Here is a 13,766-nt window from a genome sequence, read left to right on the forward strand (position 1 = left end):
AGTGATTCTGCACACTCAGCAGAGAATGACAAATGTTACACGTGCCAGGGTGCTGTGCACAGACAGCAAACCACCATTCCTTCACTTCCTCACTGAGTTTTGTCACCAAAGAGCTCTGCTCACCGAGGTCCAGGGTGTCTGGGTCTGGCCGGTGACAGTATGGCGTCCCTTTATAGATCTGATCTAGGATTTTCTCCTTCACCTGCGTTATGGTGTCACAGTCCAGCACTTTCGCAGAAATCCCTTGAGAGTCTTCTGCCCCTCCTGCACCAACTCCTGCTTGTGTCAAAGCATTTAAGGTCTGGGGAAGAAAAGGTCACAGTTGCTCAGCTGATAAGATTACATCTGACATATTTACACCTTTGATGGTTGGCATTCAGGCAAGTTAACAGCTAGTCCTTTCACTGGGACATTCAGAAAAGAAAACATCACAGATGTTAAACACCTCAGTCTTGTTTCTTAGCCTTGTGTCAAGAGCTGGAAGCCAGTTCAACAGCACTGGGGGGGAGCTTCGATGTGCCATCAGCACAGCACACACCAGATGACTGTGGTGAAGGCTCCTATCAGCCTGGGGCAAAAGCGCCTGATTTAGCAGAGCTCTTCATCATCTATGGACTTGTGCTGCTGAAACAAACCTGGCTCCCAGGAGACAGTGGCAGAATGCTGCACTTGTGCCTTGGTTATGGGAGTGGAGACATTCAGCCCTGTCGTACCAGAGAGGACAGAAGATTTGGTGCTTACCAGAGTGCGGTACTCCAGGTCCTCTCTCAGAAGGCGGTTGTCATTCAGGGTATATTTGGCTTTCCCTGTCACCCAGTCAACCGGCCCTTTGTCCACCTGGTGCTTGATTCCTCGAAACAGCATGTAAAGGGGCTCCCCGACAGAATCCTGGCATGGAAAAGGAGGACAGAAATTCAGCTTGCTCCTCCCAGCAGAACCCCAGGCTTGGGAACACGGATATCAAGCAGGACTGAGGATACCCCAGCTAAGCCACATTAGGCAAGGACAGAGCCTGTGCCAACAGTTCCTGCTCCATGCACAGGAAAAGTGCACCATCCAGCTACCAGGGAGATGCACATGACCAAGGCATTGTTCTGCCTCTGTGTCACTAATCTGAGAGACTCCTTGAGCCTCACCAGCCCTCCAGAAAAGGAATTAGACCAGCACCTGTCCTTCCACACACAGATCAGCCTGTGGCCTGTGTGTTTCAAGATAAAGGAGCTACACTGAGGCATCAATGACCTGGTGACACATCCTGGAAACAACGAGTGGTATTAATGCTGATTTAAGCATCCCTGTTCCCAGTGAACAGCCCAGCTCTCATTCCTCACCCTGAGGAATACAGGGTGACCCTGGCACTACGTCAGCTACGAGTGAGGCACAAAGCAAAGCTGTGCCTGTCTCCCCTCTTTTGGCCCCTCTACACCACAACAGGATGAAGAGCTCACCCTCACAAACGTGTACAGGCAGATGGACATCCAGTTGGTTAACAGCTTCTCTACCACAGTTTCTGTCCTGAAAGAGAGCATCAGATTGTCACAGGAATGTGGTGCAGAACAGGGGGAGATTTGGAGGTAAAGATCACTCCCTTTGAGAGAAAAGCAGACTAAATCATGATACAGAATGGAGAAGAAAAAAAAAGCCTTTTGAGACCAGCAAGGTTAATGCTTTTGACACCACTTACTGGAAGCACTTGTCAGCCTGAAGGAGGCACCAAATTACAGAATTGGAGAGACAAGAAGCAGGGAACAGTGGAAAGCCTCTGGTAGGTCTCAGACAAGGGAAATGTGTTCAGATCAGAAGGATGGACCAGATAGGAGGCTACTGGGGATCTAAACATGGGAGAGATCTCAGTTTAGCTTCCAAACATGGCATGGCTGCGAACCCAGGGACCTCTAAATAGCAAAGTGGGATTAGAAGACTTGGCAGAGCCTTTCAGAGCTTGCCAGCCAGGCAGAAAGGCTCTGTCCCCTCAGGTAGCTGCCAGTAGGACCATGGCTGGCTCACTCACCTCCGCAACATCAGCTTGGGGTTCTTGGCCACATACTGCTCCACAAGGTCGTTCAGGAGTGTTTTGAGGATGTCAGTGAAGTACTCCAGCTTCCCATGGAGTGACACCGTGAGCAGTGATGCCACATAGGCCCGGTCTCTTGGAGAGAAAGTGCGCTGGATCTCCAGAGTGTGGATGAACTAGTGGGGAGAGAGATAAGCCAGTGTGTGAATCTGCTGAAAACAAAGCAGTCACAGCTTCTGGCTCTTGGAAGAAGTGGTGCAGGCAACTATTAAGGAATGAACCTTAACAGACACTGCCCACTTCCTGCTGCCACTGCCATGGCTCTGGCCCCCACAGCAGGCTGCCAGCAGAGAGAGGGACATTACCTTGGTGAGGAAGAGCTTGCTGTTGAGGAGGTTGGAGAGCTGGACCAAGCCCTGCTCCACTGTTTGCCGCCGGCACTCAGGGATGTCAAGGTCCCTTTGCAGTGGTGACTCACGGTGGCCCGGAAAGAAAATACGTTCTGCATACGACTTGTAGTCCAGGAAGGGGATCCCTGTGCCCACAAGGTCACTTGTGAGGTCCATCATCTCAGTCATCAGGTCTGAGGGAAAAGAAAATGCCCATAAGGATGACACAACTGACATGATCTCAACTGACGGTCCTGAGCATGAGATAAGTGGAGGAACCAGGGCCAGCACCATGGGACTGAGAAAGAGGAAGGATGTTTCTTCTCAGGAAGAGGCATATTGGGGTCTCATTGCTTGAACATTTAAAACTAGAATAGGCAGCAGGAGAAACAGCATGAGGAAAGTTCCAATCAGGAGCTGGTTTCCAATTTTATAAAGAGGAAGCCGCTATTCAGCACACATCTGTGGTTACAGGCATTACCTACAGCAAAACCAGAGTATTAGAGACCTGCTCCTCACTCCTTCACACATTAGCTAGGGACTACAGTCTCAGTCACCTGCACAGTTTCAGAGCCCCAGGTCTACTACAGCTGTAAAGAGCTGAAGTACAAGGTTTGAAAGCCCAGAACATGGGCTGCAATTCAACTGGCCCTACACAAAGACTGGGCTAGTAGCTGTCCCTGAGATCCCTCCAAGTGTTCTGTCTTGACTTTAGCTCTTCATCTGAGTCTGGAGGATGAAGTGGAGAATGAGAGAGGTCTGTATAGATCACTGTGCTCTGAATTGAGAATTAAAAAGGGAAGAATTTGTCTCTCTGTTTCTAGGCACTGGCACAGGATAAATTATTGCCTGCTCTGAGCTATGCAGACAAGTACAGAGGAATGGGAAAAGAGGTAGGGATGAGGGTTTCTCCAAGCTTCCCTGAAGCTGCAAGAACCCAGGAGCTCAGTGACTGACCTGTGAATTCCTTTTTGCATCTGTCCCGAACACTCGTTTCCAGATTTTCCAGCTGGATTTGAACTTTCTTGTAATCCCTCAGAGCCTGTTTGCTCTTCCTCCTACAATGAGAAGCAAAATTGTTCCTGGTGGCACTAGCCCAGGGACTGTCGTTGCCAACTGTTGTGTTGCTGCCAAAGACTCCAGGGCAGTTGGTGTTGAGGCGACTTCTACAGAGCAGAATCTTTGCAGGATACCAAACAGTGTTCCATAAACTAGATGTGTCTCTTGAAGCACCCATTAGATTCTGAATGAACCACAGTGCAGGCTATGACTAGTAGTGCAACATGCCTCCCACATCCAGCACCGCCAGGGGCTCAGAATTTGGCACAAAATAAAGAAAACTGTAACCTTGTTTAGGCCCAAGATGTACACGCTTGGTCACATCCACTGAAAAACACTGTGAGGAACTTAAAGGCCTCATACAATGCCAGAACTTTTTACCTGTATATGAAGACGATGACCAGAACAATCAGTGCCACAAAGGATGCACCAACACCCAAACCAATCTGTGCCTCCAGAGGGAAGGTGAGCTGGCTTTCGGTGTCATACTGCACTCGGCCCAGGAGGAAGTTCAGGTTTCCCATCTGAACCTGTAAGAAGAAAGTATTTGTCGTGATGATTCCATTCCTCTGTGCAGGAATGAAATACAAAGCCACAGGGCTTCTCCAGAATGGGCACAGGGAGCACACAGTTCCCCAGAAGAGCTGTCCCACAGCACAATGAACACAGCTATACTGTTTACTTTCACGCAACTTTAGCCTTTAAGAGTAGAAGTTGAGAACAAGACCAGTTCCTTGCCACCCCCATTACCTCCCCCATCCCTCAGCAGGGCTTATACCTTTCCTAACTTCACATCCCACTCCCACTTCTTGCACATGCTTCAAGAAATGACAGGATTTCTGGCAGTGCTGCTGATTACCCACCGTGAACTCTGGGAGCAGGTCCGTGCCCTCCCGCTTGGTGCGGTGCCGCGGAGCCGGCTGCTCCGAGGGGGGCTCACAGTAGAGGTGATTCCTTGTTAGTGTCTTCACCACACAGATTCCTTCCCCAATCATAGCCATAACTTCATCCTTGGAAATAGCCAGATCTAGATTTTCCCCCTGAAATAGATTTGGACAGCACATGAGATCAGGGAAAAAACAACTATGTATTGCCATGGCTTCAGAGAAGATAGAGGAGGTGAATACCACGGGATGAAAGCAGCCTTTTTTCTTCTCTGATTAGGTTCACATCTGCAGGAGCTAATTTTGTAAGCTAAAAAATTCAGTTGCATATGATTTAGATTTAGTTTAGGACCTGTAGCACACTGCATAAGTACAGTTATAAATAGCCTGTCCTCTTAAGGCTCTTCAGCCAAAGCACAGCTAAGCTCAGCTCTTCACTCTGTATATTTAAAAAGGTAGTCTTGTGTCAGTTAACCTGCACACTCAGCTGAGTCAATCAGTGCCTTTCAAAGGTGTAACATATCTGTGCTATTTCCCTTATCTGCTTTAATTTTGGGGGATTAAGACTTTTTCTTTTTTTTAATAAAACCATGCTGACTGATGTTAATTACATTTTTATGCTTTAATGCTTTCTAAGCCCAGAACACTGTCAGGGTATCCCAACAGGCTGGCAGATCAACCTCCTTGTCTTTTAAAGTTCTCTTCCAGTCTTCTCAAACTGCCCTACATCTCCAAAATGCATTCAATCCCAATGACAGTGGTCTAGACATTTCTAGGCTCTTACATCCTCACAGTTTTTACTCATATGTAAAAGGAGAGCATGTGGAGAACCTGCACCTACAGCGACAGCCATTACTTCCTTTAAGAGTACTGGACTGAAAAGTACCTTTCCATACAAAAGAAGTACCTCAGAGATTTTTTTTCTTGCATGTACTGTAAAAATATGAGCCACTGTGCTCTTCTGTATCATCTTTAATGAGTGATTTTCCTGCCTTCACTTAGTAACAGGGCTTCCCTAATGGCAGGATTCGTTTACTCCTAAGTTACTTCTAGAGGAAACTGAAGTAGTTATGAGAGAGTCAGCAGCTGAGAATAGGAGGTAGGGATAATGTAGTACTAATATCTCACATACAAATAGTTTATTTGGATAAAAAAAAAACCCCCAAAACAAACCACAAAACTTTCCAGAAGCCCTATGAAGCCCCTAACAATGTTTTATGGACTTAAGAGGCTTTTGTGATGCACTCTTTTCCCTCCTTGTATGTACCATTTCTCACAGGCCAAAGCAGATGTGCTGTGACAGGTCAAATGCTTTAAAAACCCTGGATACTGCATGACAACAATTTAAAACTTCATACAAGGAACATTAATTCCAGCTGGTTTTTGTCTTACCTCCACAGAGATGACACTTCCTGGCTTGTGACGATATGGTTTGGCAGGGTCCTCAGCATTCAATGGTTTTAGGATGGGATTGACTTCATAAGAGAAGGGCATGGGATGCAGTGAGTTGAAATCAAAGCTCAGATTATCCAGAATAAATTCCAGCTTGATACGGACACTCCTCAACAGCAGGTTAATGGCTGGAGTTTTGCATAGGATCAGGTAGGAAGAGTTAACAAGACATGGTTCTTCAAACTAAGTGAAAAAGGCAAAAAAAAAGTGTCAGTAATGGAACACCAAAGCTTCTCCTGCAGCTTGGCAATACTTCCCACCCCGAGCAATCTGGGGCCAGTCTGCATTCTTCTCGCCTGGAGAAATGCCAGAAGAACTCTGCTTAACTGTAGAGGGGAAAAATCCAAGATCTGAGGAATTCCCCATGTTCCTCTAAAGGAAAGCTTTCATAGCACTGGTTTTTTTGGAAGGTCTCAGCAGTGGGAATCAGCTCTGACATTCCCCTGGCAGCAAATTCTGGAGAGAGACCAGCTTTAGCTTTCCCTGTTCTGAGAGAATAGGACCAAATACCTTCAATGCAAGGCTGGTTTCCCAGTCTGAATGCTTCTGTGAAAGTGTTCCCATGCCTGGCTGGGTATTTTTTATACATTTGGTGAAAGTATTACAGTCTTTTTTTTTTTTATGCCTTATAGCCACAAATCTTTCCTAAGAACATTGATAAAACCAGCTGTTATTGATGCATGTGCATCAGGAGCACATTTATGTACAGGAAGCCCTTCATCATTTGCACTAATAATGCAAATCCTTCTTGTAGCTGGGCTGCCAAACCACCCTCTACCTCTGCAAATTCTGCTGCATGCTCTGTGACCTTCGTGACCACACCAATACCTCTGTAATGATCCATCTCAGCAGACTGGCAGCAGGAGAGTAGAAAATGGTAGTGGCACTGGTAATTTCACTGCCTGGTTTTGTATCTCAGAGTGAAAGAGATCCCAGGAACTGTAGGGATGGACTGAAATATGCAAAAGGAAGAATCTGAAGCACAGACACATTGAGCCACACAAGCTCTCTGGCTCAGATGTAGATTCCTTTATGTCCACACTACTGCCTCGCTATTTTTGTCCCACATCACAATCCTGCACATCTGTAGGCAGAGGCAGACCTAGCCCGTGGAAATGTTTGTGAAAGTGCTTAACCTCTCAGTCTGGCAGAGAACACTTCCATGGGCCAAGGCTGTTGGTACAATCCAAGCAGATAACAGCAAGTGGTGGGAGGAAAAAAGCCCTAGGGTCAGAAAGTCCACCTCTTCAGAGGTGGAACATCAACCCTTGTGCACCCACGTCCCCATTGAGTGCTGTGCTACCTGGTGAATGCTGCACAGAGAATCCTCAGGACACTCAGAGTCTGGGATGATCCTGCGCCATCGCCCCACTCCTCGGCGCCGGCGTTCAGATGGAGAAACTGTAACTCGGATCTTTGGTTTCTGTACAACATCCAAGTTGTATCCATGAACTCTGAGCACTCTCCCTCCACTGAAAGACAAAAGTAGCTGATCTGACCCACCTGTTATTCACTAGCTCCATTTTGTCCATGCTCCCATCCTTCTGTTTATGCTCATTCTTACAAACACAGCTTTACCCCAAAGTGCCACTCAGAGAGATACCATAGGTGCTGCAGCCCCAGAACACTGCCCCAGGGAAGGGACACTCATTCTTTCTACCTGAGGAAGCTTTTAGGTGGCTCTGCAAAAGTGATGTTGGGATCCAGAGTATATCTGAAGAGGGATCCTTCCAATCTCCGCTCTTGGTCCCCATATTTGATGGTGACTGGGAGTTCTGTGGACACATTGCTGGGACTCGTCTGGCATGCCAGCTGATCCTCTGTCATCTCAGAGAGGCTTGGAGAGACAAGGAAGAGCAAGGGATTAACACAGTCCCTGCAGAGACAGATTTTATACTACTGTGCCTTTGTCTTTGCAGAGAGTCTGCAAACCTCTTCTGCTATTTTCCTGAATCTCATGCTGAAAGCTCTAGTGCCTTATCTGTGCAAGCAATAATTGCTGGGCAGCTGTTAGGAGCAGCACATGGACAAAAAGCAGGTACAGTCTCTGTCCAGAAGGGACTGGATACATGCTACCAAGGCATGTGCACCTTCTCACCACCAGTGAGGTGAGGCAGGTGTATGTGTCCCAGGGTGCAAGAGAACAGGCAGCTCTTGGGATTAGGCTGCAGGAGCCAACTGCAGCTCCCCACCAGCAAAAGCAGAGTGCCAGGATGGGTTACAGTCCTGTCAAGGGACAAGCAGAACAGAGGTGTGCAGCACTGCTCACATCCAGGGAAGGCGGGCTGGAATCTAAGATGGTTGAGGTTGCTGCCATGACCCTCAAGGGGAAGATCCCCTTGAACACAGAGGAAAGCAGAGCTCCAGCTGCTCCAGGCAGCATCACACCATGGGAGGCTCTGGGAAGGACTCAGGACAGTGCACAGCCAGCACATTGGCAAGTTCTGATCTTACATTTGACAAGGGAGGTCTCCAAGCAGGACACTGATCTCGTTAGGATGCCCAGTCAGCAGCTTTGAGCCCAGAAGGGTGAGGCAAGTTCCTCCGGCTTTGGGGCCCTAAGACAGGACAAGGGAAGAAAACAGCAGAATGTGTTCAGTGTCTTCCAGTGCCCTGAAAATAGAAGATCCAAATCATAGGCAGGCCTCAGTTATGCTGCAGCAGCTACTTTACAGGGCAGAGGAGGGATCAGTCACACCAGCAAGGAATCAGGAACCTTTCCACAGACTGCCAAAGGCATATGGATGCTGCAAACAGCAGAGCTGTGAGCCTCATACACAAACCTGAGGATTAACAGTCCAAAGGGATTGTTAGATCAGTAATTGGATTAGTAACTTAGGTTAGAAAAAACAAGGTAGCAAATAAATTGTCTGTTTGCCTCGAAGATGAGGAGATTAACAGCAGGGAGCCCTAAGAATTTGTGTTGAGACCTGTGCTGTAACAAAAAAAACTTAGTACCACTGAGGAGCTGCAGCAAAATTTAAAGAAACCAGGCAGAGGGACACAAGTAAGTCACTGCTGACAAAAAAAAAGCAAGATCCATGAAGTGAGAAGGAGGAGGGAGACTACAGGATAAAAAGCAAACATGTACACCATTACTAGTCTCTAAATAGCATGCTGGTGATAGCCAAGAGAAAAGGAACAAGCATAATGTAGTATATAAAATGGTTCTATCAAGCCAAAAATGGAAGAGCTTAAGACTTTTCAGGATCTTTTTCCCCTTCCTATGGGAAAGGGAGACATGCAACTAGATACATAATTTGTAAATTGCACAGAAAGGAAGAAAAAGGAGCAATTGTATTTAAAAGTTACTTAAATATTATCCCATAGTTGCTGGGTTTAAGATACCAAAAAGTTATCAGAAACATGTTTAAAAGTGACAGGAAACATTTCTCCACACAATGCATGGGAATTTTGGACTTGCTGCCACCAGCTGCTGAAGTTCAGAAGATAAAAGCATAGTCAAACAAGCAATTTGCATATTAACAAAAGGAAAGTCAGAAGTCTCAGTAAGATGTTAAGCCATCAATAAAAAAAATCTTCAAATTGGAAATATAGAGGAAAAATACAGGGTATCTTTAAGTATTTAGCAGTTACCATTGTCAAAAAAGAAATAAAATCACTAGTCTACAGGATCTTTAGTATTACCCAGTACAGCTGTTCTTATAATCTAAAGGGGGGTGAGGGAGGAACAAAACAAAACAAAACAAAACAAAACAAATCCCACCACACAATATAAGCAGCAGAAACATCGGATAAAAATACCAGCAACAAGTGCCTGGTAGAGTCCTATAAGTTCATGCAATAAACAGCCATTTAGCAGAGATACTGGGAAAACAGGGGAGATATTAAAGCTGTGTTACCTGGTAGGTGAAAACATGCCCAGAAACTCCATGACCTCCTCCAGGCACTTCCACCACGATATGTCCAAACCTCTCTGTCCAGCTCCCGCCAGTGACGCACACGATGCTGCAGGACAATCCAAGAACAGAATCACTCCAGGGGAGAGCAGGGGAGCTGTATCCACCACACCATGTCCTAAAAACGTCTAGCAACCACAGCTCCCTTCTTCCAGCCTTATCTCGTCATGCTCAGAATACACAACCAAACACTGAGAAACACCTCTAAAAAAGCTGGGTTAGGTGCAGCAGGAAAAAGCAGGGACCAGTTCCAAACAGGCCCATCCTATCTAAGATTATTTTTTCTGGGACAGACAAGAGGAAGCCCACTGTGTCAGAGACGAACAGAGTCCAGGAACTCTTCTATTGTCCAGAGATTATCAAAATCAGTCACATTTGGAGGGACCTCAGGCCAGCAGTGGCCAATCCACACATTAGTGCTGTGTCTGATGCAGAAGACTCAAGACCTGGGTTTAGCTGTCACTGGTCTTCAGCCAGTGGCCTCTGCAACCAGCCAGATCCCCTGATCTGCACCAACCATTCTTCCCAGCCCTTTTTCCAGACGTAATTTGATATGGGAGATGCTGACAAGGTGAAAAGTCAAACTGTACTTAAAACAGAGCAGCAAGGAATCCCATGTTACAGCACTGATTTGCTAACAGAAAACCTACTCTGCAGGAGACTTCCCAGCCTTCCTGCATAGCAGAAGATTAATTTTGTCTGAGCCTTGCTCAGAAGCAGGTTCCAGGTTCACAGCTATATCCCCTCAACTAAAGAGGCTCAGGAATTTGAACTTAGGCAGTGCAGTCCAAGCCAAGACCCTGTGATGCCAGGTGATTTACAGATACAGAACACAGACAGTGCTAACCCCAGAAAGATTATGCTCTAATTCTGGAATGAAAACAGAAAGCAGATGGAGTCAGACAAACAAATCGCACAGACAGGACAACACTGCTCAACACAGCAGGCCATTCCCAGCAGGATCTTACCTGGCTCCTAGAGGGAAAGGTGCTACAACTACTGCTACCATGGAATGGAAAAACATGTTTGTGATAGCTCCGATAGGAGGTTACTCACAATTGCTCTCCTCTTCTCCTGCAGGTTGTTTGGCTCCTCTTCCTCCCTTGTCCAAAGCTCCCACCCACCTGCCCTGCCACAGGCCAACTACACAAATGTCCCTTTCTCCTTGCTTCCTAACTATCCCCCATTCATACCTCTTAACTCCTAACTACTGCTTTGTTATTTTGTTCTGCCCTGGCCAGACACACCAGCTGCATAATTCTCTATCACTGAGATGAGCTGGATTCAGCAGAACAGGTCTTTCTGCTTATCATCCTTCTCCTTGCCACTACTTTTACAAGCACTGTGTGACCTGTCAGGCACTCCTGGCCATCAGAAGAGTGGCACTGGGCCCACCAGGACACCCTCATCTGTCCCTCGCTGAGAGGATCTTTTGAGTTTGTTCCTGGAGGGAAATCTCGCTAGCAAGTGAAGACTGACAGTCTAGGGGGTGTGCCTCCAACCAAGTGTTCCCATGCTCACCCTGTGTTAACATGGTCAGGCTATTTCCCTATCAGTGACACTTGCACAAGCCACGTCCTTTGCTTTATTGAAATCTCCCTGTGGCTGAGAGAGACGCCCATGAAACTGCTGGGTTCTGAGCCCTCAACTCCCTGACCTCACTGTGGGCTCTGTGGGGGCAGTGTGGCTGGAATATGGCATCACTGTTCGGCTGTAGCCTTGTACACAACCTTATCTCTCTAGGGTCACTGCCTGAGCCAACTGCTCACACAGTGACCTTACTCAGGGGAATGGGCAGGGCTCAACATCTACAGCAAAGGCAAAGACATCTCAGGCTGGGTCAGCAGCCAAGGGAAAAGCCAGCACCTGCCTCTGAGAGGAGGTTTCACAGATACTCTACCTGCTAGAGATCTCATACTCTTGAGCATCTACGGCACAGGGAATTCCTGCAACAGTGACAGTTTCTGCAATGTCTTGATGTTTCTGCCCGAGGTTTGAGCCAGTGATGGTGATTCTAGTGCCACCTTCCACTGGTCCAGACAGGGGGTACACCTGCAAAGACACCCGCGCATATGTAAATGTCACAGTACCTCAGACCTCCACAGTCTGGTGACTGATCTACAGCACAGGGCCCTTCAACTGCCCCCGTGCAAACTCTGCCTGCTCAGGTCACTGCTGTTGACTCCTTTTACTGGCTTGGACTAGTCCCAGGATGCAGCCTCATCAGAAGAAAGGCCATAAAGAACACCACAGTTGGAGCCTTCTTTCCCATACCTCGCTGCTGCCAGCAGTCCCCACCCAGAGGTGATAATCCACTTAGAAGGCAGACTGCCCTGCTCTGCCTTCCCATCAACATGCTGACCACTCCACAGGGCATTTCTGCTGAAGAGTGGGAATGCACAAGCCAATACATGTTACTAGTATTGAAGCAGCAAGCACCATTCCCCCTCAGCATCAGGACAACAATGAATTGCATGCTGCACAAACGTCAAAGCTCTGTCCCTGAGCAGCATCCAAGGTAAACTAAGACAAGATGCAGCACATGGATGTTGTATGCCACTGAAGGGAGGACAAGCTGACAGCAAAAGGGACACATGGCTACAGACACTTGTCATGTGGCAGTTAGCAAGAAACATTTAAAATAAACAGACAAAAATAATTAATTCCAGTAACCTGTCATGCCTTTCCCATCGTTGCTGTGCTGTTATCATTAGGTTTTACCCTCCTTTGCCCCAGGCTTAGTTGGGCCAACCTGTTTCAGGGTCTGGCTCAGGACAGTTGGAAGATCCATCCTGTGGACCCTTTCCCAGCTCCTGAATTATTCTGGTGTGCCAGTTTCAGCTGAGATACAAATGAATCGTTCCCCCCTGTTCTCTACCAGCAAACAGTCCAGCACAACAGTCTAGAATCCTCACAACACAGAGGGACCCCCACTGAACTTCCTCTTCAGAAGGTCAATAAATTACTGAGCTGCACTGTTTGCACTCTGAGTTCATAGCCCTTTGATTTCCAGTGCAGAACAGAGCCCTCCTTGCCCTGTGTGCAGTACACCAGTGAGCAAATTACTCACAGAGTGAATGAGAGGTGCTGGACACAAGTCTTCAATTTCTTCCTTGCAAGAGCCCCTGAAGATACAGCTGGGGTTGTCACCTCCACACCACACACAGTTGTACTTTGAGTCAGCTGTTTGGCAGCGGCTACAATCAGTGTGTCCCACAGAGCAGTTGTAAAAAGTCACTGCAAAGGAGAAAAATTCAGAGGTATCTGCAAGCATCCCCATGGGGCACAGCATAACCCAGCAACCCGGCGTCTTTTACAGACCCCACTCCTCCTCCTGCCTCTGTGAAAAGCGTCAGAAGCGAAGCTCTGTTTTCCTTAGTTTTCCCATGATAGGACTACCACAGGTACAAAAAGCCTCATTTGAGGATTTCTCAATTCCCTTCCACCTCATCTGCTGTGTTTTTACTGGGAAGGTGTTGCACTCCTACCATGAAGATCTGCAGCACTGTCCACTCGAAGGTGTCGTCGCCTCTGTACAAACACCACAGCGTTGAATTCGAGTTGAGGTGCTGTGTAACTGTACTGCAAAGACAAAGATCATCAAGCGGAATTAACAAAGGCAAAAACAAACCAGCTGAATAGGCAAGAAGCATCAGCATCCATACTGAATAGTGCATGACACATACAGCCTACACGGAGCTTCCATGCATGTAGGCAAGGCAGTGTTAGTTGGGGCAGTGGCAGCACATGCTTGTCCTCACCAGTTCACAGTCACAATTCGGCTCTAGCAAGAGTGGCAGGTTTTGGTTCACTAAGATGAACACTGAAAACCAAGTGTGTGCTCACAACAATACTTGTCTAACTTCCTAATTGCATTCCTAAGTGGCCAATTCCTATCTGCAAGCCACCTGCTCAGAAAGCTGCTCAAGCTGGCATTTATGTAATTTCAGTAGAGCTGAAGAGGTAGGATCACAATTGGTCTTCAGGGCTCATGTGCACAAGAGTCTGTGTTGTTCTTCTCCCTTAACTATATGAGTTTGTGAACTAA

At 47.2% G+C, this 13,766-nt stretch overlaps 1 protein-coding gene across 1 annotated transcript in view; it reads right to left on the bottom strand.

The window, feature by feature from the left end:
• PLXNB1 (plexin B1) overlaps positions 1-13,766 on the bottom strand; it is a 77,831-nt gene that overhangs the window by 9,246 nt on the left and 54,819 nt on the right. The window contains 17 exon segments of the mRNA XM_042016358.1: positions 124-301; positions 742-888; positions 1,449-1,515; positions 2,012-2,190; positions 2,380-2,597; positions 3,361-3,461; positions 3,844-3,992; positions 4,326-4,502; positions 5,739-5,981; positions 7,102-7,270; positions 7,459-7,635; positions 8,253-8,356; positions 8,729-8,733; positions 9,628-9,767; positions 11,619-11,770; positions 12,789-12,955; positions 13,207-13,300. Of these exon segments, the coding sequence (XP_041872292.1) occupies positions 124-301; positions 742-888; positions 1,449-1,515; positions 2,012-2,190; positions 2,380-2,597; positions 3,361-3,461; positions 3,844-3,992; positions 4,326-4,502; positions 5,739-5,981; positions 7,102-7,270; positions 7,459-7,635; positions 8,253-8,356; positions 8,729-8,733; positions 9,628-9,767; positions 11,619-11,770; positions 12,789-12,955; positions 13,207-13,300 (2,467 nt within the window).

This window comes from Corvus kubaryi, unplaced genomic scaffold (assembly GCF_017639235.1).
Source record: "Corvus kubaryi isolate FWS band 111438036 unplaced genomic scaffold, C.kubaryi_AGA036_p1.0 136, whole genome shotgun sequence".
Classification (NCBI taxonomy): domain Eukaryota; kingdom Metazoa; phylum Chordata; class Aves; order Passeriformes; family Corvidae; genus Corvus; species Corvus kubaryi.